This window comes from Lissotriton vulgaris, chromosome 7 (genome assembly GCF_964263255.1).
Source record: "Lissotriton vulgaris chromosome 7, aLisVul1.2, whole genome shotgun sequence".
Lineage (NCBI taxonomy): Eukaryota > Metazoa > Chordata > Amphibia > Caudata > Salamandridae > Lissotriton > Lissotriton vulgaris.
In genome coordinates this window covers 1,544,500,018-1,544,527,090 of record NC_141695.1, presented here as the reverse complement: position 1 = coordinate 1,544,527,090, position 27,073 = coordinate 1,544,500,018, and the positions used below count along the sequence as shown (strand labels likewise).

Genomic DNA, 27,073 nt, shown 5'->3' with positions numbered 1-27,073 from the left:
TGTCTCCACCAACCAGCGTTCAGAACACAACCCCTTTCAGCAGTCCAAAAAGTTCTGTTAAATGACAACAGAGGGGACAGGCAACAAGAACCATCAGTCAAAGAGGGGAGGGCAAGTTCTTCTCTTCCGGGTCATGTTGGGGCGCTACCGGAACTGATCGAATTGGTAGTCTACAGTGTTTCTGGATGTTTCAGACTAAAGCTGGCGTCAGCATGAGACCACTACCATCTCGTAGCTCCGTCGTGGCCATTCCACGAGCAATCATGGCAGCCGCTCCCCACCAGAAGCCTGCGGGAGTCGGAGGCCCCCAAGACTTTTGTAGAATCTTCACGGCTGAGGGGACGCTTTTCGAGAATGGGACCCAAGCCCTAGCAGACAAGCGTCCGAGTTCCAAGGTGTCCCAGGGCCATTTTAGTGGACCAGGCCCAAAACCGAAGAGCCGGCCGCCATTTTGAGAGTCCTGTGGCAGCCGCCTATCGCTGCACCGCAAGAGCGGGCGCATCTCAACTACATGGTGAGCGAGACGCTGTAGTCGCAAGAGCGGGCGGAAAACAGCTGAATGGCGGAAGAGGCACAGTGTAGCAAAAGCGGGCGGAATGGCAACTAAAACGATAAAGGGGCGCCCCACTACAGCTTGTCTTCAGGTCAAACGGATTGTGGGACAAGGTCCAGAATTGAAGAGTCATCAAAAGGCAAAAAGTTCCGCCGGACCCCGGGAGCCGGCCGCCTATGTCGGGGGCGATCTCAGGCTACACCAGTGCTATAAGACTTGGGGAGGGTGTCGGAGCCAAGCGTCTTCTCCGAGTCCATGGCCATCACACCGCCCCTCAGGGGCCTCCGTCAAGCTGTTTAGGAAGGTAACATATCACATTGTTTTCTAATGCAGTCAGGTCCACAAACGACACTCACTTACTTTGAGAATAGTGAAGCTGCAGTAGGTGGAAATAAGCTTCAGACAGTGTTACAAGCGCTGCTCAGAACTCTTAACTATGGCACCCAACATCCAGAACTTATGCTATTTGAGAATGGTAGTGACATCGAAGCATCTCAGGGACCAAAACCATTAACGTACTTTCACGTATGAAAATCTTACTTGGGGAGGGGGCAGGAGCGAAGCGCCCCCTCCCAGTCAGCGCCACCACACCGTGTGTTGAAAATCTGAAGCCATCGTTCTACAAAGTCAACCAAACTTGGATTGAAAAATCTAGAAAAATGTACAAACTGAAAACCAGTTTTGGTCTGCATAGCATCAGTAACAACGCTTGAGTCAGCTTTGTGTCAAGCCGCCATTTTGATTCAACAAAGCACAGGCATTGAAAAAGGCTGAAATTCAGAACTCTAAACTATGGCACCCAACATCCAGGAGCTTGCTATCCGGATCTTGGAGCCTTGTGCTGTTTTCGATCTATTCACACATCGGTCCACTACTGACATCATCTTATAAACCAACGTTATGTAAATAGTTTTTTAATAAAATGTTTTACCCTGTTTCTTTGCTGGTGTGTTGTCTATATTTTTAATATTTGCATAGGGTTTGTCATTATTTTGTGCGGGATGGGTGATGGAGCCGAGCTGTCTTGCAGCCCTCATGGTGTGGAGCTCAGTTCATCTCACTATTTTCGTATTTCTCAAGAAGGGTTGTTCCTAATATTTCTATTTTAGCGAGGTCAAAAAGAGATCCAATTAGTGGCCTACTGATTTTGCTCGATTACTTTTATTTTTTTACACGATTTTTCACTATCTGCAAAGACTAAACAGAGTATTGCGACTTTGTGCTTGTTTGTAAATAGAGAATGATCCAAAGAGAACCAATTCTAAAACAGTAAATGCTTGGACAACAATCAATCAAATGGAGAGACAAGGAGGTACGACGGATTACAACGGGGGTAAAGGCCTGCGTTAACTACCCTTCAGTATCTGCAAAGAGAGAGTACTACTAAGGCAAAAGAGGGGAGGGGGGGGGCAGCGTTCAAAGCACATCAGCGTGCATAAATACGAAAATGTTTTTATCTATCACGTACTTGACATTTTAAAGCTTTTCATATTTGCTATTAAAAAACCAATGAAATTCACAGAAAAAACCATAGGTTATAGTGGATATATAGTTAGGAATTTGCATTTACAAAACCTTGAAAATTCAATGAAAAAACCATAGGTTATAGGCCATATATAGTTAGGAATTAGCATTTACAAAACCTTATTTTACTCGCATAAAACCATTGAAATTCCATATATAGTTAGCTAACTATAAGCGCTAACTATATATCGCGCACCCGCAATCCACTGCTGATGATGTCACATATTACATCATTCATGACATGGTCAGTGACATCACTGATGACATCACTGATGACATCTCAAATGACATCACTGATGACAACTCAAATGATATCAATGATGACATCTCAAATGACATCACTGATGACATCACTGATGACAACTCAAATGACATCACTGATGACATCTCATTTGTCATCACTGATCACATCACTCATGTGATAATACAATGAACCTCTTCAGACTCTAATATAACCTTACATACACTCAGTATAAACAGACACTCACAGACTGTCACTCATCCATGGAGTTACTCACACACCTAGTCAGTCATGCAAAGAATCAATCACACCTCCATTTCCTCAACTATACAGTTATACACATCTTACTTATTCAAACATATAATAACACATATTTACTCTCTTATATAATCCCTGATACAAGCTCACAGTGATCGATACAGCCACTCACACATTCACTGGCTCTTATGTTCAGTTATTTATATATCTCAACTCTCACATGTATTGTATTTTACATACGTACTTACTTGCACATGTAGCAATGAGAAATCCATTCACTCAACAACACACCCATGCACAGTCAACCGCCCATATAGCTGTTTCCACATGCACTCTTGAACTCATACTCCTAGTGAATCAACTGCTTACACATCTATGCACAGAGTCACGCACCTCCCAGCCACCCACACACACACTCAGCCTCCCATTCAAATATTTGGGCAACCAATCAATAACCCATATGGCCACTCTTATAGCTACTGATCAACACATGCAGCAGCTTACACAACAACAAACATACTGATGCACGAATTAAGACAGTTTAGTCACTAACCCATGTACTCAGTGAGACACATTTAATCACTCACTCATACAGTCAGTCATGCACCTACTAAATTCTTCATCCAGACACTTATACATCCACTCATTCTTCAATATGTGAAACATATTTAAACTTTACAGACACATACAATCACTGGTTGTTTTGATCAGTGATGTCATCAGTGATGTCACTGACCATGTCATGAATGATGTAATATGTGACATCATCAGCAGTGGATTGCGGGTGCGCGATATATAGTTAGCGCTTATAGTTAGCTAACTATATATGGAATTTCAATGGTTTTATGCGAGTAAAATAAGGTTTTGTAAATGCTAATTCCTAACTATATATGGCCTATAACCTATGGTTTTTTCATTGAATTTTCAAGGTTTTGTAAATGCAAATTCCTAACTATATATCCACTATAACCTATGGTTTTTTCTGTGAATATATATATATATATATATATATATATATATATATATATATATATATATATATATATATATATATATTGCTGCACGTTTTTCTGCATCCAGAAAAGAAAGGCTGGCACACTGGTATCCGAGTTTTCAAAAATTTATTCACCAAACCCCCTCTCACCCCAAGCAGACGCGTTTCGCCTTAGCAGGCTTCGTCAGTGCAACGTTAGTGTTGGATTTGAAACACCATTTTAAAGCCATTGGTTCATTACATATTAGTCAATATGGAAAAGGGACATTTTTCTCCACATTATTATGGGCGCCATCTTGTAACGTGCAAATGCTAGTAATGCAATGGCTAAACCTGGTGATTACGTGAAAAGTGCATAGTGCTCATTTAAAAACAAGTAACGTTGTTACACAATTCATATGTATTTTCATGATTAAATATTCACAGTACGCCAAAATAATAAGCGAACAAATGAGGTATTTACAATTCTCTCATTTTTTGTTGTTTCATTATTGAGCCCTGAATGGGCAATCATAAAACAGTGCAAGATAGAAAAAAGGGAAGGCTAAAGGTTAACATGATAGGCATGGGTGGTTGGGAAAGTAGAAAAGTTCTTCAGTTCAGTGTTTTACTCTACTATGTGTTCCCTATACTTCAGCTGTTCACAGATGAACCCAGAGTTCTTCGTTATTATTCAGACCCCACGGAGTAATGGTTTTTAGGCCAATGATGTGTTTTGACTCTAGGATCCTTAGAGACTTGTCTCTATCCCCCCCTCGTTCTAGTTTGGGGGCCTGATTTATGCAGTAAAAGCTTAGTTTCTCCCACTTGCTCTGGTGTTCTGCCGGAGAGACCTTTAATAACCTATAAAAGATGCCCCTCTCTAGCAGATCATTTGGTCCATAGCCATTTTAAATCCTTGGCTAAACCCATCAAACTATCACAGTCAGTCGGATTTTTTCCTTGTCTTAAATGTAAGACATGTAAATTCAGCCGAAAAATAACAGATTACCCAAATCGCACAGGCGACAGCAAACCCAACATAAAAATCAAGCATTTGCTGAATTGCAACTCGGAGTACACGGTGTACTGTCTCACCTGTCCTTGTAAGCTGCGCTATATCGGCAGCACAATCAAGCCTGTAAAGCTTAGGATACTTGAACATATGTGGGCTATCACTAACAACGATAGATCCTATCCAGTAGCCCGCCACTTTGCACAAGAACACCAGAGCAAGTGAGAGAAACTAAGCTTTTACTGCATAGATCAGGCCCCCAAACTAGAACGAGGGGGGGATAGAGACAAGTCTCTAAGGATCCTAGAGTCAAAACACATCATTGGCCTAAAAACCATTACTCCGTGGGGTCTGAATAATAACGAAGAACTCTGGGTTCATCTGTGAACAGCTGAAGTATAGGGAACACATAGTAGAGTAAAACACTGAACTGAAGAACTTTTCTACTTTCCCAACCACCCATGCCTATCATGTTAACCTTTAGCCTTCCCTTTTTTCTATCTTGCACTGTTTTATGATTGCCCATTCAGGGCTCAATAATGAAACAACAAAAAATGAGAGAATTGTAAATACCTCATTTGTTCGCTTATTATTTTGGCGTACTGTGAATATGTTAATCATGAAAATACATATGAATTGTGTAACAACGTTACTTGTTTTTAAATGAGCACTATGCACTTTTCACGTAATCACCAGGTTTAGCCATTGCATTACTAGCATTTGCACGTTACAAGATGGCGCCCATAATAATGTGGAGAAAAATGTCCCTTTTCCATATTGACTAATATGTAATGAACCAATGGCTTTAAAATGGTGTTTCAAATCCAACACTAACGTTGCACTGACGAAGCCTGCTAAGGCGAAACGCGTCTGCTTGGGGTGAGAGGGGGTTTGGTGAATAAATTTTTGAAAACTCGGATACCAGTGTGCCAGCCTTTCTTTTCTGGATGCAGAAAAACGTGCAGCAGTGTGTAAGCGCCCCACCAGCGCCGGCGTTTTTGGCACCCGTGGAGTTGTGGAGCGACGGCGGTGACTCGAAACCGTGCCTAAAAAAAAAAAAAAAAAAAAAAGATATATAAATATATATATATATATATATATATATATATATATATATATATATATATACAGTAATATAAAATATGTAAAATATATATCAAAAAACATTCTATTATCAAGTTAAAGGGATAAAAATTACTATTCCCACTCCAATGAGTGCAACAGTAGGGAAAGTGTTGGATAGCGAAGGAATACAAATTATTAGTCCCAGTCCAGTGAGTGCAACAGTAGAAAAAGTGTTGGACAGTGGAAGGGTAACAATTACTATTCCCATTCCAGTGAGTGCAACAGTAGGGAAAGTGTTGAATAGCGGAGGGGTAAAAATGACTATTCCCACTCCAGTCAGTGCAACAGTAGGGAAAGTGTTGGATAGTCGAGGGGCAAAAATTTGTATTTCCACTCTAGTCAGTGCAACAGTAGGGAAAGTGTTGGATAGCGTAGGGGTAAAAATTACTATTCCCACTCCATGTGGGTGCAACAGTAGGTAAAGTGTTGGATAGCGGAGGGGTAAAAATTGCTATTCCCACTAAAGTCAATTCCAAATTAAAAACAAACAAAATATCAACAACAACAAATATCTCAAAACAAAATAAATTAAAACATATATATATAAATATGTTAAAAATTATAATACAAACATATTTAATATTATACATTTAATACAAATAAATATATATCATGTTAAATACATATCGGCAATACCTAAAAATATAATATAAAAATATTTTTCAAACGATTTTTCTTTAAACTTACATCCTACCCTATAATTCTACACAACCCACATCTACTTTAAAAATAAAATGTACTTCCATAATTAACATAATTCCTTATCAATTAAATACATATTATTAATTAAAACACAAATTAAAACACATAAAAATGAATAAACCTCCCAGCCTTTAACACTATAAACCCCACAACCCGCACCTAAAACTAATTACATAATTTTCATATTGAATTTTTAATTAATTAATTGATAATCATTAACATCAAATTAATAAATAATTAAAAATAAAGTACTTCCCACAATTAACACTATAAAATCGCAATTAAATAAATATTATTAAATAGCAGTCATTTATTATAATTAAATTACTTCCCACCCTATTCCCCTATAAACCCTCAACCTGCTACAGAACTAAAAAATATGAAATTTAATTAAAATACAATTGATTACTACTAAAAATGTAACTAATATACAAAATAAAAAATACAAAACTTATACAAAAAATACATCACATTCATTTAAAATATATACTAAAATACATAACACTAATTAAAAAATCGATATTTTAAACAACTATATTTTTGCAAACGATATTATTGACTTCTATATTTAAAAAAATTATATTTCTTACCTTCAAACTGATATTCTTGACCACGATATTCTTGAAGTCGATATTTCTCACTGACAAAATTTAGGACTCGATATTTCTGTAGTCCGAAATTTCCCACTCAATATTTTGTCTGCACACCATAAAAAATTGAGCAAATCCATTTCCACAACTTTTGCTGCTTATGCTTGTGGCAGCAGAAAGGTTTTGCTACAGTTTTCATGCATAAAGACTATGCAGCTTATTTACAAGCCACTTGCGTTGCCAGTGCCTCACTTTTAATATAGGGAAAAGTGAGAAACCGGCTGCGCAAGGAGCTTTTAAATAAGCTCCTATTTGGCTACAGAGTCTTGACAATCAAGAGTACTGATTTTGGGTCATTTTTAGGGCCAACTGTCATTTTTTAGGTGTTACCAGAATATGGTAGTCAGAATATCATTTGACATAAATACAATGTCCTAAATGTCTTAAATATCGTTGACGAAATATTGCCCAATTGATGTTAATAACAGAACATCTATACCCTTGGGATGATAAATCTGTGAATACTAATTAGGACACTCTTTTTCAGAAGATATTTCTGAATATGATGTTCAGTCCTAGAACCCCCACTTTAACACCTAAAAGCTGCAACAAAGGATCCCTTTTAAGCATTTTATTGTATTGTAATTGCATTTATCTGGCGCTTTCTTATCCCTAGTGTCGTCAGGATGGACAGGTAAGCATCTACTCCATTTGTTATGCATGTTTGCAAGAGTAATGCTTGAGGTGTGGCCTGTGAATATTATGTTTTGGTCTAAGTGGTTCGCAGTTGTGTCCCAACTCTTATAAACATGTCACACCGATTTGTTGCATGAGAGGAGGAGCGGAAAAGACGACGGAATAGGTACAATTAAATAAATAATTAAAACCTATATCTCAAATAAGTAACTGCTTGACTCTTCCTTGCAATTGGTTTTACTAAGCACTGGGATTTTGAGCAAAGCCAGATCACGCGCCACTTTAGTATAAATGGCTTTGAGCTAAAACCTATGATTTTCACACTGCTGCACTCTAGACACACCACTGTTATCTAAATTAATATGGAGTTGCCCAAAGCGGCTTTGGTATTCCATGATTGTTAACTTTTGGCACAAAATAGATTTTTGCTCTTAAAAATGTATTCCATACATACCATTGTGGTGCTTTACATTGCTTTGCATGGTGAACGAACCAAGACAAAACTTTAGTAGATGTGTAACCAGTTTTAATTCAGCTCTAGGCATGCTACTGTCTCTTCAGGGTGTCAGAACTCAAGACGTTGAAACAGAGGAGTGGGTCATGACCTGTATCAACATTTTCTTATAAATCGTCACTTCTCAGGCCCTATCTACTCTGTTGATGCTAAAAGCCTCATTGTGCTTTCCGGGATTCAAAGTTTTTTTTCTCAGAGGGATGACTAGGCTGAGAAGTTGCAGAATGGCAAGCCTTTACAGTCATTGTTTCCTTCGAAGGAGTTGTCTGTAGATGGCTATAATGAGCGTTAGCTGGGCACCAAGCTATTGACCACCCTGGGAGACAGAAACAAAGCCATTTTCTGACCCAAAATCTGGAATAGATTGTCACAGACATGGCTATAGGATGCCAAATTAGCAGTTACAATGGACCTAGAAGAATTACAATTGTTGCACTTACAAAGAAAAGCGACCATAAAAGCCTCCATGCACACAGACCCAGGAACGCCCCGCCCCGTTCAGGTAAGAGCGGTGGGGCAGTTTAGCGGGGTGGGTGGGAGTCGACAGACGAAGACGAGGAAAATGTAAATTAGAAAAGAGAAAACCACTTACCTTGCACTCACCGCATCACCTAGTTTACTCCACCCGACCATGCCTCATTGCTCTTACCTACACAGTCCACTCCTGCACAAACCAACATATAGACGGGCCATGTTGGTGTTCAAGCAAACACAAAAATCTCTCTCTCTCTCTCTCTCTCTCTCTCTCTCTCTATATATATATATATATATATATGTATATATATATATATATATATATATATATATATATATATATATATACAAGCAAAACACCTGGGACCTGATTAACAGATGCCTGGTACTGGCAGAGTGCAAACGCTGACTGCAACGTTGCACACTGATACTCTGTGGAAACACCCAACCAGCACCATGAAAATTAAGAAGTCATTCCCCCATAATGGGTAACAACTATTTAGAGCTTTTTTTTCTGTTTCAAATTACGCTGGGAACTCCAAATTCCATGTGGATTCATTCTCCTGTGTTTTTATGCTTCCATTTACACATTGCTCTGAGTGGGTTGGAAATGGAAGTCAGTCCTATTTTTGGTGGGAGGCGGAGGCAGTAGGGTAGGCGGAAGGGTGCCTTGCAAGCTATGTAAAGGGATGGGTCGCATTAGAGGCTACCCCAATGCAATAATGAGTGAGTCAGGCTTTTGCTGGACTGCTGTCGTGCCGCAGTCCCTGTCTGGTCTGCACAAGGATTTACCAGACAAAGTTTCCCGCTGGTGTAACAGAGCCTGATGTTCACATACCCTGAACAAAAAGATGCAGGAAAATCAGTCCTCTTGGTATTGGATTTAACTGTGACCTAATTGTGAATACTGCTCCGCCCAACTAATTGTCAGATCAGTGGGGGAAAATGTATGAAATTTGGTTACAAGTTTCACAGGCCTCACATCCTCCTCAAGTAATAGGCCCGCAATTTCCCCTTACTGAGAACCAAACATCGAATTGTAGTGCGTGACTGTCTCTCAGGGTAACGAAGCAGAGCAGTCCAAGGCCTACACAGGGGAGGTGGTGTGGGCTAGTAATCACCATTCGCTGAAAGGCAATAATAACACTGATCAAGGATTGTCGAGTCAGTGCTTTTTCTTTTGGAAAAAGGAAAAGTAAATGTATTTCTCTCTCACACACACACTGCATTAATTTACAAATATACAGAGAAGGCAGATTGAAATTAGCTTATAGACGCATTTGACCCCTAAACGGTCATGCCCCCAAAATCACAGTACCCCTCACCTATACCAGACAGCACAAAACAATACAAGGGGGTGTCACTGTAAACAAGACAGACCTATTGGCTTTACCAAGGGACAGCAAAACATATCAGGTAAGCCTGGTGGCCTTACAAAAGGTGCACCATATTAAAGGACCAATAAACCACATTTTAAAACCACTATCGGCATAATCACTGTAAACATGAATGATTAATAAAGAATTAAAAATAAACATAACATGTGTCTGTGTCTTTTTCATACACTTTCAGCCACATAGAATGCAGCCATAGAACCAGCCTCCGAGAGAGTTGGACTGTGGGAGCTCTTTATAAATTGTCATGTCAAGTAAAATGCAACCATAGAACCTGCCCCAATAGAGTGCCACACTCTGTGTTTTCTTTATCCACATTTAAGCCACATAAAAAGCAGCCATAGAACCACCACTAGAGATTGTTACAGGACTAGCTGTAGAGCAAAAGTTGCTAGGAGTGCTTGAAATAAGGATGAAAATCCTAGCGCTTCAAGAAAATTCCAAAGGAGGGGTCTGCTGCACTCCTGAAACCCCTGAAACACTTTATGCTGTTTGTGGTGCCCCAGCCATTCTGTGGCCAACACAGGGACAGAATAATATGTAAATGAGCCTCTCCTAAGGCAATATTTGGAGCTCCAGCTGTAGGAGCTGTGAAATCCATCCTAAGATGCATGTTTCCAGTCCAGGGAAGACCTGGCTTGGCAGTTTGGGCTGGACATTTCCCATGAGGTACACAGTCAAGACTCATTTGCATATGGCTGAGTCTGAACTGGGGTGGCGAAGTGAGCTAAAGGATGATGGATTCAACCCAGATCTGTGACTGGGGGTGAGTGTCTGAAAAGTTTCAGCAGTCCGTCCTTCATCTGGTTGTGAATATTTTCTGATGCCCCCCTTCCACTGTCCTGTAGAGAGGCTTGCAGCCTTTTCTTTGCTTTTTTTCTTTCTGCTCCTTTTTAATTCTGGGTGGCCAAGCCCACTGGCTCCTTGCTTGCGCTTGCACCTCCAGTGAGTTGTGTGGGACTGGCACTTCTTTGGCTGCTCCTGCATTCCAGCAACAGGGCAGCTTGACTCCTGCTCGTATTGACAGTGTGAGCAGCCATGTGTAGCTTAGGCTCTCCCTGTTTCCCGAACTCAGAGATGGGGTCTGTGCCCCTTATTGCTGCTCGGGGGTACAATGGCACTCCCTGTTAGAAATGGAATCCTTAGTTGGCTGATGTATGCACCTAGGCCAGGCAGGAATCCTGACACTAGTCAGGGTTAGCTGGTACACACTAAAAGATAGCCTTTGCACACCTGTGGGTAGTTTGACACAGAGCAGTTAGGCTTATCTAAAGAGGTATTGTGTAAAATATTTGTGCAACACACACACTCTGTAACACAATGAACACAACACAAAAAACTCTACACAGGTTTAGAAATATAAGTTGTTATATTCTAAACAAAACAAGACTAAACCACAAAAATTCAACCATAGGTTCTCAAGTTATGAATTTCTAAAGTGTCAATGAAAATACTCTGCATTAGGAAGCACTCATGCCTCACAGGTTACTGACAGTCGTGCTACACCGGGGTAAAATGACACAAATCTGATCAGGTGGGGATAGTTATTTGCACACCATATTTGTGAATAGGACAGTGCTCCAAGAAGAACTGTAGTGAAAAATTATAAGTCTAATCACTTGAGACCCGGGTAATCACACATTTATGAGCCGCTCTGGAAAGAATGTAGACTAGCTGTAAACACCCCTCAGACCCTGCTGAGCACAACCTTTGCAAGCGGAGGAAACCGATGTCTACAATGCTGATCGCTGAGTCTGAGGAATGGAGGCGGCTGCTGGGGAGTCTATCAGCCATATTCATCAACCTGAATTGCGCTCGCAAATGGCCAGATTCGGAGAATGCAATTTTTGCATTTGGGATTCATCATCCCAAATGCAAAAATCGCTATTTGCGAAATCGCATATTTGCGAGGAATTGGATTTAAGGAATCTCTAATAGAGATTCCTTAAATGCAATTCATCACCATATTTGAAATTGCGAATTCGCAATATTTGGTCGCAATTTACCACGAAATCTTACTTCGTGGTAAATTGCGAAAAAAGAGTAAAAAACACTTTAGTGCATTTTTTTCTTTTGCATGTTACACACACACATGTCCTCTGGACATGTGTGTGTGCAACACCTGTTCAAATGTGCATTTGAGGGGTGCTACAGGGTATCCTTTGGACACCCCTGGCACCCTTCAAATCGCAATCTTATTTGCGATTAGCAAATTGCTAATCGCAAATAAGGAATACTCCCCATTCATTCCTACGGGCCTTTTGGCCCATAGGAATGAATGGGGAGTTTTTCCTTATTTGCGATTAGCAATTTGCTAATCGCAAATAAGGAATCAGTAGGAATCGCAATAATTTTTGCTAATCCTACATGAATCCCGTTTTGCGAGTCCTTAATAGCGAATCGCTATAATTCGCTATTAGGGCCTCGCAAAACGGGAGATTGATGAATATGGCTGTATGTGCCTTGCAGGCATAACCCTCGTCATTGGTTCTCCCTGGAGTGGCTGCTGGCAATGGAGAACACAGTGCTGCTCCTGCTGATGTGTGTGGCCGACACAGTGTCGAGGAGGGTCGCTGAGAACTGCTTTTAACTACGGCAACACATTACAGTAGAGCCATGCTGGAAAGCCTACTTGTGGCTCTGCAGCAGTGTTCAAAGCATACAAGGCAATTTCCATCAGCGACAGGCACTGTTCCTTTCAATTCTCAGTGCAGGTCAGAAGGGAAGCGCTGACCTATGTGGGGTCTCTCTGCAGGTCGAAGAGCAAAGCAATAACCTTTGTGGAACTGGACTGCAACACTCATGAGTGGCAGAGTCTCGCAGGAGCATAGAGGGCGAAAAGGAAGTCCTTTATGACCCTGAAACTTCTTGAACAGGAGGCAAGCCAGCAAGCCCTTGAGAATCACTTGGAGGAAGTCCAGCTCTCCTCTCACTAAGGGGGGCAACAAACAGAAAAAGTTATAAGTCTATTAGTGTCTGATTTTAGGGGGACAGAGGCCCAGTACTCATACCCAAAAGTGCCTTTGATGTGGAGGGCGACTTCAAAGCAGCCGTTGGAAGTGCACAGATCCCTTTTTCTTCCCGACCCTGTTTGCCATCCTACCTCTGGGGGGTCAATCAGCCTTCTGTTTGGGGACAGGAGACTACCTATTCAATTGAAGTGTTAGTCCCTCCCTTTTATCCTGCTCAAGCAAGGCCATCAGAATGCAGATGTATGTAGAAGGTTTCTCAGACACACTTATCCTTCCTTTGTTTGTGGCTTTCTAGAGGGAATGCACAAAGTGTAGCTGTTACCCAGCCTGCATGTGTATTGGAGACAGGCAGTCAGGCACACAGAGCAGTAAGTGCAGAGAAATGCCCATTTTCTAAAAGTGTAATTTTTAGAACAGTATTGTTAAATCCAACTTCACCAGTAAGGAGGATTTATGATTACCAATCCAAAGATGTAAATCACGAAAAAAGGACTCATAGTAGGGAAAAACAATTTTAGCTGTTTGTCACTACTAGGACATTTAAAACATACCAGTACATGTCCTACCATTTACTTACGTAGCACCCTGCCCTTAGGAATCCCTAGATCCTACCTTAGTGGTGACCTATATGTAATAAAAGGGGTGTTTCAGGCTTGACAACCAGTTTTACACACCGAGTCCAAGTGACAGTAAACTACATACACAAGCACTACAGTGGCAGGCCTGAGAACAATTTGAAAGGCTAGTTCTGTGTGTGGCACAATCAGTGCTGCAGCCCGCTAGTATCATATCACTTACAGGCCCTGGGTATATGGGGCACAGCCTTACAAGGGACTTACAAGAAATTAAATATGTCAATCAAGTGTATACCAGTAGCACACAGGTTTAGGGAAGAAGCACATGCACTTTAATATTAATTAGCAGTAGTAAAGCCTCAGAGTCCTAAGGCCCAAAAAAATAATTCAGCAAACGGAGGAGGAAGAAGCCAAAAAGTTTGGGGCCATTTTCCAGCACCCCCCCCTTTCCTTACTGCGTGGACCCCCAAGCAGATTGGGGAACCCCCAGGGGTAGGAATGAGCCTCAGCTGGGGGCCACACGCATGCCCCACATTCGGCTAAAGATCAAGATAATCCTTATTCCAACTGCCAGGTCCTGGCCCACCCAAGGGTTATTTTCAGCTTGTGCAGCAGAGCTCCATTAGCCACATTTCCCAGAAAAGTCAAAGGTCACCAACCTTTAAAAGGCCATAACTCTGGCCCTATTGGTTCGATTTGGATGATCATGGGCGCAATTTACACAGGTTGGTGAGGTCTTGCCATCAGGAGCAGTTCCAGCAAGCCGCCTGGTCTCAGAAGTGGTGTAAACTACAGGGAGCTTTCCACAGCCTCCCTTGCCAGCTTTCTTCCTGGTCTTTGTCCCTGGATGCAGAAGTCCAGATCTTTCCCCCAACAGGTTCTCGGGGGTGTAAGAAGGCAAGCCTCACATCCCTTAGAGAAACTCACTGGTCCTGGGTCAACTGAGGCAGAGTCCTTAGTGTTTTTTTGGCATCATCAGGTTTCTCCTTCCATTTGCTATTGCTGTTGCAGTCCTGTGGTCCAGCAAACCAAAACAGCACTATCTCTAACTAATGCAGGAGCTTTTAAAAGGGGGTGGATAGTTCTAGAAGCCAGGCATCCTTGGACAATCCTAGGGCTCCACAACTCCTCTCCACCCCTGTCCCAACCCTCCTTCACAGCATGCTGGGAGAGTTCAAGAATGTGTCATCCAGGAGTTACTGGTCACATTTGTTCTTGGGGCCTCAGCTCTGCCCCTAGCTAACATCACTGCTGGGACCTTTCCCACCAATGCTTCAAGGAGCTCCCCTCCTGCGAAAGCTCAATTTGTATGGACATACTCTTTTGTCCAGTGGGCCTAGGCTGTCCCCAGCCCTGTTACAGTGTGACAGGTAATTAACGGAGGCACATTTTTATCCCCAGTCATTTTTCTTTAGGAGCTGAGGTAAGCACTGTCAATTACTCCCTATGTGTGGGGTGCCCGTTGTTTCTTCTGCTGGGAAAAAATGTCATTAACTTGGTCCAGCTGGGTGACAAAAGATCTGATCCTGAGTCAAAGAAATATGACAATTCTGGATGACCCATAAGATGTACATGTATTATCTAGGGACCTCTGAATATGAACTGGGTGCATCTTTTCCAGTTCCACCCCAGTGTCAAACCTCATGGGACTTTGTAGATCTAAGGGTAGTGTTAGACCTGGCATCATCGGTGTGGGTCTCCCTCTCTACTCTCCCTATATTTTATATTGGCTGGATATAGATGTTCTGGATGCCGTGCCACTGCTACTCAGTGCCACAGTGCGAATGCTCCCTGTGTATAAATGACTGTATAAATAAGGATAACTATAATACCTACATCGGTGTAGCCTTTTTCCATAGTGAGTTACCCTCCATTTCACTGTCACTACTGTGAAACGATCCACTCTCATAGGCCAGGATGGGCTGGTTAAAGATTGCTTTCTATCATCCTATCGGGCCCTAGGAACCTCGAGTTTGATATGTTTATGCTCAGGACATCCAGGGGCACCTCTTAGTGAGGACCGTTTATATATTACATGTTTTGAAATACCTTTCCTGAAAACATGGTAGTTACTTGCCTAAGCTTTACTGTAGGCTGTTGCGGGTATGTGTATTGGCCTTCTACTTTTGGAGCAGCAGGGCCTTAGAGAACAAAGACTTTTTAATTATAAATTGCTGCGCTGAACTTTGTCCAAGTGTGTTCCTTCTGGATTTCAAGACAAAACTCTGTCCGAGTGAACAGAGGAAAGGACTTTGCAACTTTCATCAAGCTTGCCACAGACACTACCCAAGGGCCTAAACCGAGAGCGTCCCTGGCAGAAATCTCAGGGACATTAGGCTTCACCCCGTCAGCCGTCGAAATTCCTGTGCAAGGAGTTATGATTGCAGGTGAGGCTCCGTTGAGTAATCAAGAGCCTCTAGTTCCACTGTGAGGGCCGCGGACTGGAGACTTCTGAACTTATGCTAAATCTATGCGGGCCGCCGCAGCTAAGAGAGAGCTGCGGCCACTGAGAGCCCACCTGATTCAAAATTGAGACTTTCTAAACTGTGCAGGCCACTGCAGCTAAGAGAGAGCTGCTGCTGCTAAGCGCCCGCCTGAACCTGCACCTTCGGACCTTCCGCGGACTCAGCGTGGACCACTGCAGTCAAGATAGAGCTGTGGCCGCTGAGCGTCCACCGTGGTGCCCGCCTGGTCGAACCATCCTTTGTCTTGAAGACCAGGGCAGCTGAGAGAGAGCTGCTCCCACTGAGTGCCCGCACCCTTTGCCACATTGCTGCACTGTGGTTTGTCCCGTGGGCCGCCGCAGCCAAGAGAGAGCTGTAGCCACTGAGTGCCCACACCCTTTGCTATTGTGCATCATCGCGATCTGTCATGTGGGCTGCTGGAGCCAAGAAAGAGCTGTAGCCGCTGAGTGCCTACACCCTTTGCTACTGTGCATCATCGTGATTTGTCGTGAGGGCCGCCGCTGTCCAGCGAGAGCAGTAGCCGCTGAGTGCCCACACCCTTTGCTACTGTGCACTATTGTGATTTGTCGTGAGGGCAGTCGCAGTCCAGAGAGCGCTGTAACTGCTGAGTGCCCACAACCTCTGCTATCTTGCATCCTCGTTATTTGCCCCGCGGGCCGCTGCAGCTAAGGGGGAGCTGTGGCCGCTGAGCGCCCGCCCCATTGACAACTTTACATCCTCGTCATTTTCCCTGCGGGCCGCCGCAGCTAAGAGGGAGCTGTGGCCGCTGAGCGCCCACACCATTGACAACTTTGCATCCTTTGATTTGCCCTGTAGGCCGCCACAGCTAAAAGAGAGCTGCTGCCATGTTAGCCCACCACGGAGCTGCACAATGAGAGTCTTCGCCACCACCAACCCGGGCCGCCACAGCCACACGCTGCTACCACTGAGAGGCCACCTGTCCCTGAGTGCCCGAATCACTGTGAGTGCACGCTGCGGACCTCAGCCTCCAAGTCTTGTGGTTGCTGGGAGTCTGTCTGTAACTGTCTCTGCTTCTTCACGAAGCTGCGTGCTGTTTCCCCTTCCAACAACAGGTATCTGGTGCACAACAGGCCGCATAGGCCCACGCCCTGAACTCAGTCAGTGTCACGCTTTGGGTGAATACATTGTTGTCTCTTTTGAGTCCCTAAGGGTTGACGTGAATTGTAGTTGTTGAAATGCTTTGAGAGTTTTGAGTTAAACTGTTAGCTAAAGATATTATTTTTCTCTATCTACCTGAGTTGTGTCCTTTTGTGGTGTCATTACTGCCTTATTGTACGTGGCCATAAACGCTTCACATACTGCCTCTGAGATATGCGTAACTGCTAGTGCTACGTTACTACAGGGTTGAGCAGGGGTTATCAAAGGGGGTAGCCCACCTGCCCCGAATTAGTAAGAAGGGTCCCTATTTGGACATTGGTGCCAGCAATTGCTAACTAGAGGCCCCCATTTCTAACAGGAGGCAAAACTGCAGTCTAAGGCAGATTTCCCTCTTTTTATATCATAAAGTGTCACTGCAGAACATACAGTAAATCATACTGACTTTACCTGTATGTGCCCACTATTATTATAAGGCCTTTCCCAGGTCAATGTCTAACCCTGCAGAGTCCCCTCTGTGCCAGCCTACCTGTGTTCTGTTACTGGGATGCATATGATGGTAGTCTTACACTCGCCGCCCACAATCATGTGCTCATGCAACTGCATGTGTTCACATGTAACCAGCGAAATCCCCTTACCCTCGATAAGTTGCAGTGGCCTTATCATAAAAGACAAAATACTGATGGTAAACTTGTGCAGTCCATGTGATTAACATGGGTGACACATATTTAGGGAGACTCACCATTAGTGAAAAGTCCCTAAACAGATGATCAAATAAATATGGGCGTACTGATTGGGCTGAACCTAATTGCAACAGAAAAGGCAGACAGTGACAAAGCACATAGACCATCACAAACTACCTTCATATCGGAACATGCACACGAAAGTGGATGCGTAAATCTTGATGGACTATAATCTCAATTTACATTTTTAGCGTTGCAGTAATATAGTAGCAGGGCACAGGAAAACCAGCTGTAGCACCATTAATGTACTGCACTCATTAGTTCCAATTTAAAACGATTTGTTTGGGAGCTCATTTTACAACAAGGCTACTACTAATTTGTGGTATTACCGCAAATATTCACTTAACGAGAAGGCAAGTGGTAAAAAATACCAAAAACATGTCTTGTTAATGTATTGCAAAAATATTTTTTTTTAACAATAGTGAGACATTTTGTCATTTGTATGTCTCTTCTTGAAGACCAGTTTTCATTAAGTGGTTGATGTCTCATATTTTACTTCGTTTTATGAAGACTATTCATGTGGTTCTTTTATCCTTTAAATGTATTGTGGTTTAGCTCTTTTAATCCAAAAGTGTGTGTCAACTGGATAATAATTTGACCTAGTTCTGAGGGATTTACTTTGGGCAGTGCTAGCTGACATAGGGGTTCCTCCACATCTGTGCCATATGATGAAGTGGTTGCATGATAATAGGTTTGAACAGGTGTGTTATGGTAAACTGGGAGAATTTCCTGAACCCTTTACTGTCAGCAGGGGCGTGCGACAAGGGTGTGTGTTATCCCGAATGCTATTTCCCTGTATATTAATGGTCTTATAGGTCTATTAGATACCACCAGCAACAATGATGCACCTAGGCTTGGTTCTTGCAAAATACTGGCATTGATGCTTGCTGATGATCCCTAATAGGCACCAAAATACATTAGATAGCTTCAACAAATTTTGTGGGTCGAGGCACCTTGAAATCAATGTACTAAAATCAAATTTATGGTTTTTAATCCATCACATTTTACACGTTTAAACCCCAGCCTGAATGACACTCTCCTTGAGAGGGTTCTTATTTTTAAATAAGTAGGATTATCTCTTAGCAAGAATATGGATTGGTCATTCCATATTGTCAAAAAAGGCTAAAACTGGTGCAATACATTGGTGGGCTTGCAGGGGGTTTATAAGGGATCCTTATATAAACCTGTTAGTCCCACTATTGAAATCTACAAAATGCAAGCCCTAGGTGCTACCTTGTATGGTCACGAGCTATGGGGACACATATCTATTAAAAATATTGTGCAGGTGGAGAATACATTTCAAGGGCAACTAGTGAGCCTTCCAGCTAGCTCATTAGCCCCCCTCAGACTGGATCTAGGCATTAGATCAATTTTGGAGGCGGCCAGACGTAGGCGCGTCTATTATGGAGAAGATTATGAATCACTCTGGAGCTGACCTCATATAGATTGGCTTTGGTGGAGATCCTAGGACTTCAAGAATCCGGCAGGCTTCCTGGGCTTCATATATCAGGGAATCCCTAACAACCATTGGCAAAGCAAGCCTGTGGGATGATCGGGCAGTGGCTTGCTTGGCAATGTCCAAGGGGCAGTTGGGGAAATGTTGTAGGGGGTCTAAATCAATCTCCCTTCTGGCAAGTCTCTCCCCAGGAATACTAACAATAACATTTCTAGGGATTGAAGAAACCTATCGATTTGAGGACTTTTTGGATAAGGTGCAACCAGCCCTAGCGAGGAGGTTGTACATCCAGTTTAGGCATGGAACATTTCCCTTGCGAAGATTTACCAACCATTGGAGGGGACAGATTTATGATACATCATGGAATTGCCCTTTCTGTGGTTTTGACAAATAAACTAAGACTTTTGTCTTAGTTTTCTGTGCAGACAATGAGAAATCTAGGGAAAATGGCTGATTCATTTCTACAGAAATCTAGGGACATCACGTTGCCATGAGGCCCTTAGGATCCTGAAAATGCACATGCACCAGCCTTTTGCTTTCGCAGTCTCTAAATACTTTTCCTGAATCTGGTGTGTGACAAAAAGGTTACTGTGATTCCTTGTCTTTCCTCGATAGAATAGAGCCAGGCCCTAGAATGTGGAACCTGATAATTCTGAAGAATCATAAGGGGATGTACAGTCTATAGCAAAAACACAATTCCCTTTTCTCCCTTCCCAGCCCAACCTGGCACGTTGGAGTTAAATGCATGTAAATATCAACTATAAGGTCTGGGTGATTTTAAAATATTTTATGCTAGCACTATGCATTTTGGAAAGAGCAACAATGACAGAGTCTTCTATGAAATATTCCCCGATCCTAGACAATATGGTTAGCATAAGCAGACCTCTATAGATTTAGCTATTTAATTTATGGGTGGATCTTGTCCCATATAGTTTTGTCTAAAGGGAGGAGTTCTTAATAAGTGTTCTCCTTTATCATGGGTATTAGATTTAAACTGGTTTGCAGTATTTATTGTAATATATTTTATATATTTCCATCTGAACTGCCGTCGGTGGGGAGGCTTTGTGATCGATTGGGTAATGTGTTTTATAGCTGTGTGGTTTATTGTAAACTGGGTCGTATTAAATGATGTTGTTCACTTTTCTGGTTCTTTGTACTGAAATAAAGTTATTGAATGAAATGACTTTTAATCTCATGTTCTCATACTCTTCTCCTGTTTCTCCAGGTTAGAATATGCTGCACTAGGCTTTGCTCATATTCCTAGAGAGTGTTTTTTCTGTTGCATTACACAAATGAAGGTGGAACTGTTACATGGAAATGGAGTAAAGCAGTTGCTGATTCAAACTGTAGAGATAAGAAAGATCTAGAGACACAAAGAAAGAGATAACACAGAAGCTGAAAAAAATGAAAGTAGTTATATCAAATTAACGCACATATTTTTGATCTCTGCAGAATATAAATAATATTTTCGCTATGTTTTTTCAGATGATGATGTATTTATGCCCATCGATGTCGAAAGGAAGGAGTATGTTCTGAATGACTCCGGAATTATCTACCGAGGCCATAATAAGTACATTACAGAGCTAGGATGGAATTTTGGCCAGGTAGGTTAAGATCATCCAACAAAAAGTTGATGAGAAAAGTCAGAGAGAAAATATGAATCCGTGGATATTTACCAGGCGCCAACATAAAGTACAGAGAGAAGATACGGACATTAGTTTGTTCAGTAAAATCTCTGCAAAAGAACCATCCCTTCTCATTTGGTATAGAAAAGTAGCTGCAGGTACTTGGTGGAGCTTAGGAACGTTTTAAATGTTAGGTACATATACTTGAATCATTGTCCTAAAAGAAAAGTATGAGGTATCTTACAAAGAAACAGATATTAAGTATCGAAAAGTTATTTCACTGAAGTTCCCATGTAGCAGAAAATATGACATTTAAGGCATTGAAATGGGATTAGATTTGGAACTTTGGTTTAGGAACAGTATGAGTGTTATGCTTTAAGGTCAGCATGTAGGATTAGGGCCCAGGATAGTAGTTATGGTTAATTCTCGGTTTAGGGATTATAGTCAGAGTTGATCAGAAAGCTGTAATCATTTTGACTGCTTTAAATGTATGCGTGTCTCTGCTTTTATGACCTACTGTAGGCATGCATTCTATATTTCCCCTTTTAATCTGCATGGTCTATAAATATATTACAATCTCTTGAGAACTATAAAATACCAAATGAACTGTTATATTGTTATTAATAAGTAGCCTAAGCGTATGCTATTGGATTTATTCTCCTCCCCTTTGCAGGGGTTCTCTACCTCTCTATAGAATACGTTTTGGTTCCAGTTATACACCTACTCAGCCTGCCCTTCTGTTGTCTACTATCCTTGAGCAGTCCTAAGGCCTTGCTGCTATGATATGAGAGCCATTCTTGAAGGGAGGACTTTAGTGATAGTGAAAGAGTTAAGCAATATACTTCTGAAGAAGCTAAAGTGTTATTTTCCTAACATTGATGTGATATTTTTTATTATTAGTTTGAAAAAAAAGTTCTGGATTTGTGTCTCACCATTCTGGATAAGAGTTTGGAGCACTGCAAGGAACCATCCTTAGACTGTACACAGAGAAATAATCCTGTCTATGTGAGCAGAGTAATCAGCGCAATGGTGAGCTGGAGATTAGTTTTCTTTGGAGGAGACGCAGTTGTTTTGAAATGTGGTCCTCGGAAATTCTCTCTCTTCTGTTTCTCTAGCATGTAGAACATCCTGATAGAGTTTGCCTATAAAATGCTGTGGTGCTTTTTTGTCTTTTTTTGTTCTTTGACTCCTTCTTTCTTTTTCCGGAATATGCATTTCTATATTTAGATCAATCATTCATATTCTTCTCCAGAAAAAATAAATAAATTATAAAATCAGATAATTAAAACTTGAATGTATTTAGTGCATTATTCTATGGTTATACTCCACTAGAAAAGAAAGAGATAAGAACACAGTTATAGATCTTTCATGATTTCCCGTAAAGTTAAGGGTATTATACTTACACAGTGGCGTAGCTACACACTTTGTGGTTCTTGCCTGTGCCGCGCCGTGGTGTCCTCATGGTAGAGCGAAGGGGGAAGACTGGCGAGACCTGCATTTGCCGCACATGTAAGAGTGGGGGTGGAGGCCTCCGCCTCCAAAACATGTGCCGCCACCCCTTTGCTACGCCACTTTACTTGCAAAACTAAATTAACCATTAATAGGAGTCCTTTGGACAATGGTCAGACTAGCAGAGAGCGCACCCGTCCTCCATCTGGGTATAGAGGGGCATATGTACACTTCACTTTTTGTGGCGTTCCCACGGTGATAGGGGCCTGGCCTTATGTACAAGGCAGCGTTAAGCCACTTAACGCTGCCTTGTACATAAGACACCCTTTCACGATATGTTTAGCTTGAAAGGGGCGTGCAGTCGGTGTTGTGGTGGGCGTTCCACCGCAACACTGGTCTTAAGGTGACGAAACGAGAAGAAATGCATTATTTCTCCTTGTTTTTGCTTTTTCCATGTGTGCTGCCTTGTGCAGCACTCATAGAAAAAGCAAAATGCCATGGTTCGTTTGGGTGTCCCTTCCTGTACATAAACAAACCTTTTTAAAAATGCTCTTTGGTAACTTTCATGTGTGCTGCATAAAGCAGCACACATGGAAGTTACAAAATGGCATTTTTGGATTGTTTATGTACAGGAAGGGACACCTTCCTACACATAACCAATCCTCCCCTGCACACAGACACCCTTTCACTCTGGTGAAAGGGTGTCTGCGTTGGTGCTAAGTTGTGAAACTTAGCGTCATCGCAGGGGGAAACGTAAGGCTGCACCACATTCTTGTAAATATGGTGCAGCCTTGCGTTTCCGAAGTCACTTTCTCGTACATATGGCCCCGTGTTTTCATCCGTGTTGTATGTGTATTTATGTAATATATATCGTCAAAGCTTTCAAGTTTTCAGTTTGATTAAGAGTGGCATTTTCATGCTTTTACATGCCTACGTGTGACATTGCCATGTCTTATATGTGACTCTGAGTGACTCTTTCTGAAAAACTGAGAATTATACATATGCTTACGTCATAAGCTACCCGCGTTGTGCATTCTAAATGTTGTAACAAACCAAAAAAGTTAAAGACTGCATATATCTGACGCACTTTGGGGACCTCCTTATTTATGCGTACAAATTTGTCGACTGTCTATGAAGCATGCAGGTCCTACGCTCTTAGCAGGAAAAAGCATGGTATCTGGGATGAGTGATCACAACTGAACCTGTGCACACATAAGTCCATCACATACTCAACTGAAGAACCGCACAAGTGGGCGTTTATTTGCTTCTTTTCCTTGAGGTTTGTCGCTTACTACTTTACAATACATCTTTCCTCTCACATATGATTCCCTTTATACTTCTGCCTTTAGTTTTGCTCTCCTTTTGATGTTTCTATTCCGAGGGTATTTTTTCTCTGACCCTTCACCTGCTCAATTTCAATTCGCCACCATCTCTACAGCCTCTCTTTTTCATTCTTCTTCGTTTTTTCTCAGTAATATTTTTCCTCCACCAATATTCGGTCTAAAAGGCTCTCTCTCTTCTCACATCTTTTACTGCTTTCTCCTTTCTTCACCTCATTGTCAAGTTTTCTTCTCTCTGGCGTCCCCTACCGAAAGTTTCTAACCATCTTGCTTCTTCATTGTTCCATTGTTTCGCTTTGGTTCGTCTTCATTTAGTGTTCTTCTCCCACACTTATCTCCACTCTCTCTCTATCATTCTCCCTTTCTATCCTCACTCCAAAAAAATTATAAATACATTTACTGTAAAGAGATTAATCTGCATATAGTCCCACTTGAAGTGGCCTGGGGTGAAGGGCAAGAGGATCCTGCACCGGACCACAATAACTGGACACTACTTCCGGTCAGGGAGTGGACAGGGCAATAAGAACGAGGAGGGCATGAGGACGGCATGCATGTGGGCAGGGATGCAACCTAGAGAATAAAGAAAGTAAAGTAACCCTTACCTGCATCCTGCGTGATTTCTGGGGCAAGGAGAATACGACAACTGGCGACGAAGGTGGGATATTAAAGGGACACCAAAAGCGTGCACTGAGGTCTCTTGTGAGTTGAGAACAGAGCCAGGAGCCCACCCTGGTCCGCCTGCCGCCGAAAGGAACAAAAGAAGAAAAGCTGCAACGTCTGGAGCCAACCCGGTCGCAGGAAAAACTGAGCCAGGAGCCCATCCTGGTCCGAGTGCCAAGGCATCTGCGAGGGAGCCCGCCCAGCCACAGCGAAGACGTGGTAAGAGGCCCTCCCAACCTGCCTTAAGGCAAGCGTTAAACTAAATTGGCCTCTGTGTGGGAGCATCGCGCGCCCTTCAACGGTGCACCCCACTCTGTCCTGGCCGCCCGCACCACGAAGAGCCCGCTTCGCGTGTAGATTTAAAGATAAATCTTGCATGAGCACAGCGGCCATCTTGGGGTCAGGCGGGAGTTGCCAATCAGCGCCCATGAAGCCCCATTGGCCATTTTAGGTGGTCAGGCACTGTAAATCACGGTCTTGCCATCTTAAGGACAGGCAAAGTAGCCAATAGAGGAATAAGAAGGCCGGGAGGTCATTTTGAAGTCAGGCAAAGGTGCAAAGAGTGAAGAAAAAAAAAGAATTCAAGGCTGGAAGGCCAGATTAAGGTGAAGCAGTTAAATATACCTACACAAAAGTGTATTAAAAGAAAAAAAGACAACAAATTAAAGGCAAAGTAAACGTGGGAACAAAGACAATAAATACATAGAAAGAAAAGCAAGTACAAAAATGGCCTGCACTGAAGCTGCACGTCCGAAAATGGTTGACACAGAAAGTGACACAAAGAGTCCACATGCGATATTTTGCAGACCACAAGCTGGCATCAGGTAGAAAGGTGGATTAGGCAATTTGAGCGCTACATGCGCGCCACGGACATCGTGGACAGCAAACAGCTAGACCTCTTTCTGAATCTCGCAGGGGATGAAATCGAGGACCTGCTCATAACATTTCCCATCGATCAAACAGCGGCATACAAAGGGATGATACAGTGCTTCATAGTGAAATTTGACCCGCAACGGAACATTGACTTTGAGAGATACACCTTCAACACAGCGTGTCAGAGAACAGAGGAGTCCCTTGATGATTTTGCTACACGACTGCGCAAATTACTCATATACTGTGAGTTTGATAAGTTTGACAATGAGCAAGCAATAAGACTGCACATCATTGAAGGCTGTCAGTCTGTAGAGTTCCGTGCACGTGTCCTAAAGGAACCAACAACGCTGGAGAAGATATGGACCATGGCCCGCACAGAAGCAAGAGCAACGGCGCATGCCAAAGAGATGGAGCTGAGGAAAGAGAAAAGAATGGAACAAGCCAATTGCATTACGGGAAATGGCGAAAAGAAAGAATACCCGGCTGCCTCGCCACAATGAAGAAGAGCGAACAAACGTGCTATAGATGCGAACTCGACTTTCTGCATGTCAGTACGTGCCCGGCGATGGGCCAGAGATGCACGAAATGCAACAGGGACAATCACTTTGCAAGCACCTGCATGAGCAGGCAGTTCAGAAGCGAGTGGGGTAAAGCGGCAAGACCATGGGTGACCACCAATAGCCCCAGCAGGTTTGCTAGACACATGGAAACAGTGAATCGCAGCTCCTCAGATGAGTCAGAAGAAACGGCAGCGCCACAAGGTAGACCGGAGATGAGCACATTCATCTTGTGGAGAAGCATCAAATAAAGAAGACAGCAACAGTGGACATTAAAGTAGGGCGACATAATACACGGTTTGTACTTGACAGCGGGGCCACATGCAACATCATGTGCATGTCGGAGTATGAGAAAATGAAAGTGAGGCTGCCGCTATCACCGTTCACTGTTGATGTGTTCACGTGGGGCTCCAAGTAGCCGGTGGAGAACATGGGGAAGTTCATAGAGACCTTAACATACAAAGACAGATCGTGCCAAGAAGAGATGCATGTGCTGAAAGGTGACATCCCACCATCATGGCGATCAAGCCAGCATCACAACATCATCAACGGGTACCAATACACCTACAACCGCAAGTTGAAGAGGAAATTCAAAGTTTCCTGGCCTAGGACATCATTGAGCATGTAGAAGGGCCTACGCCATGGGTGTCTCCAATAGTGGCAGTTCCGAAAAAGAACACCTCCAAGATCCGCATATGTGTGGACATGAGGATACCGAATACAGCAATGGAGCGAGAACGCCACCCGGGGCCACATCTCAATGAGATGATCAGCAGTCTCACCTGGGCCTGCCGATTCTCGAAGTTAGACTTGTGCAAAGGGTACCACCAACTAGAGCTGGACCAACAGTCAAGATACATTACCATATTCTCGACGCACATGGGTCTGTTTCGCTACAAGACCCCCAGGGGGGTGAGGTACTGCACGTGGGGGATACCTATGGTACCCCCCTACATTTGCATGTACAAAGTGGCAGGCACCGCACATGGCTGCCACGTTGTACATGCAAACATGAAACATGTATTTTTACATTGTGGCGGGTGCTGCCACCCGCCAAAATGCAAACATACAGGATGCGCCCGCCAGTGTGATGGGCACATCCTAATTTGTTTTGCGGGACCGCCGCACCTATGGCGGGCGGTCCCTTTTCCAGCAACGAAAGTCCGCCCGCCATCGTAATCGG

General features: G+C 42.8%; 1 protein-coding gene across 1 annotated transcript in view; it reads left to right on the top strand.

Moving 5' to 3' along the window:
* LOC147705973 (protein-glutamine gamma-glutamyltransferase E-like) overlaps window positions 1-27,073 on the top strand; it is a 307,618-nt gene that overhangs the window by 144,022 nt on the left and 136,523 nt on the right. Inside the window, exons 4-5 of the mRNA XM_086932430.1 lie at window positions 20,872-20,990; window positions 21,912-22,040. Coding sequence (XP_086788556.1) covers window positions 20,872-20,990; window positions 21,912-22,040 — 248 coding nt within the window. The remainder of the gene's footprint in view (window positions 1-20,871; window positions 20,991-21,911; window positions 22,041-27,073) is intronic.